Source organism: Pundamilia nyererei, unplaced genomic scaffold (genome assembly GCF_000239375.1).
Source record: "Pundamilia nyererei isolate P.nyererei 1_Seehausen unplaced genomic scaffold, PunNye1.0 scaffold00029, whole genome shotgun sequence".
NCBI lineage: Eukaryota > Metazoa > Chordata > Actinopteri > Cichliformes > Cichlidae > Pundamilia > Pundamilia nyererei.
The window spans coordinates 3,804,536-3,805,511 of record NW_005187430.1 but is presented as its reverse complement, the minus strand read 5'-3'; the positions used below and the strand labels follow the sequence as shown (position 1 = coordinate 3,805,511).

The 976-nt window shown below is 40.4% G+C and overlaps 1 protein-coding gene across 4 annotated transcripts in view; it reads right to left on the bottom strand.

The window, feature by feature from the left end:
- The window catches only part of dnaaf9 (dynein axonemal assembly factor 9), a 24,564-nt gene extending 23,937 nt beyond the window's left edge, over nt 1-627 (bottom strand). For all 4 annotated transcript variants that reach the window (XM_005728656.1, XM_005728659.1, XM_005728658.1 and 1 more), the window contains exon 1: nt 453-627. In XM_005728656.1, the coding sequence (XP_005728713.1) occupies nt 453-508 (56 nt within the window). In that variant the 5' untranslated portion in view covers nt 509-627. The remainder of the gene's footprint in view (nt 1-452) is intronic.
- Nucleotides 628-976: the final 349 nt, after the last annotated feature.

Below are 976 nucleotides of genomic sequence, written 5' to 3'. Positions count from 1 at the left end.
GAGAAAAATCAGAGTTTTAGAAATAACGGGACACTCGGTAGAGCCATTATATTATATTCTTTACAAGTGTATGTAAACTTTTGACCACAACTGTATGTAATAGGATTCACTTAGATAATTTTAGAATTCTTCGTTTACGTCGCTGTTAAAATTGTAACAACATAAACTGCCTCCACTGGGATGCATTGAATGAGAAATCCCCGGCAGGGGATAGCAAAACTATTATGCAGCTTGACCAGATGTTTTTATTAATAAAAAATATAAACTTCAGCTGGTTTGAAACGTTGATAATGTGGGCATTACTATACGCTATTCAGTCAAAATTAATAACGATAAATGGCGTTGATACGTCGACTAGTAACGGAGAGTGGTTCTGTCTAACGTTAGCTACGTTAGCATGGCAGCTACGGTGAAGCATTTTCTAACAAAACACAACTCGATTCAAACGTCACCTCACGGCTGGGTTGATTCCAGAGAATTTCCCGTTAACTTTCCTTATACTTGACATTGTAATTGTTGTCACCGTTCACACAAAACCGACAAAGCGTTGCGTATTTTTCAGTATCGGGCCGTGTAACTACACTTTCTTCTCCATCACCCTGGAGAGTGTCTACAGAAGATAGCATAGCAACGGAGCGAACGATTTCAATAATTTGGTGGTGGGGGGGGGGTTACTAAAACAGCATATAAGTACTTCCGGGCAAACTTTACAATATAAGATTATGATTTGATTTACTCCCGACACAGTTTTATAGTATTTCGCGTCGTGTCGGACACACCAATCCATTATAAGAAATAAAATTTTCGGGTTTTAACAGACGATGCCCCCGTTGTCACGTCTTAGTACGGTCTTGTTTTGGGCCGTTTTGACAGCAGCTGGCAGTTTCACGCAGCTTCAAGTGATGCTGCAATCCTTCTGCGATCACGTACGGGGGAAAACAGCTGCATACTGTAGTGTGTCTTTATTCTAACGTGG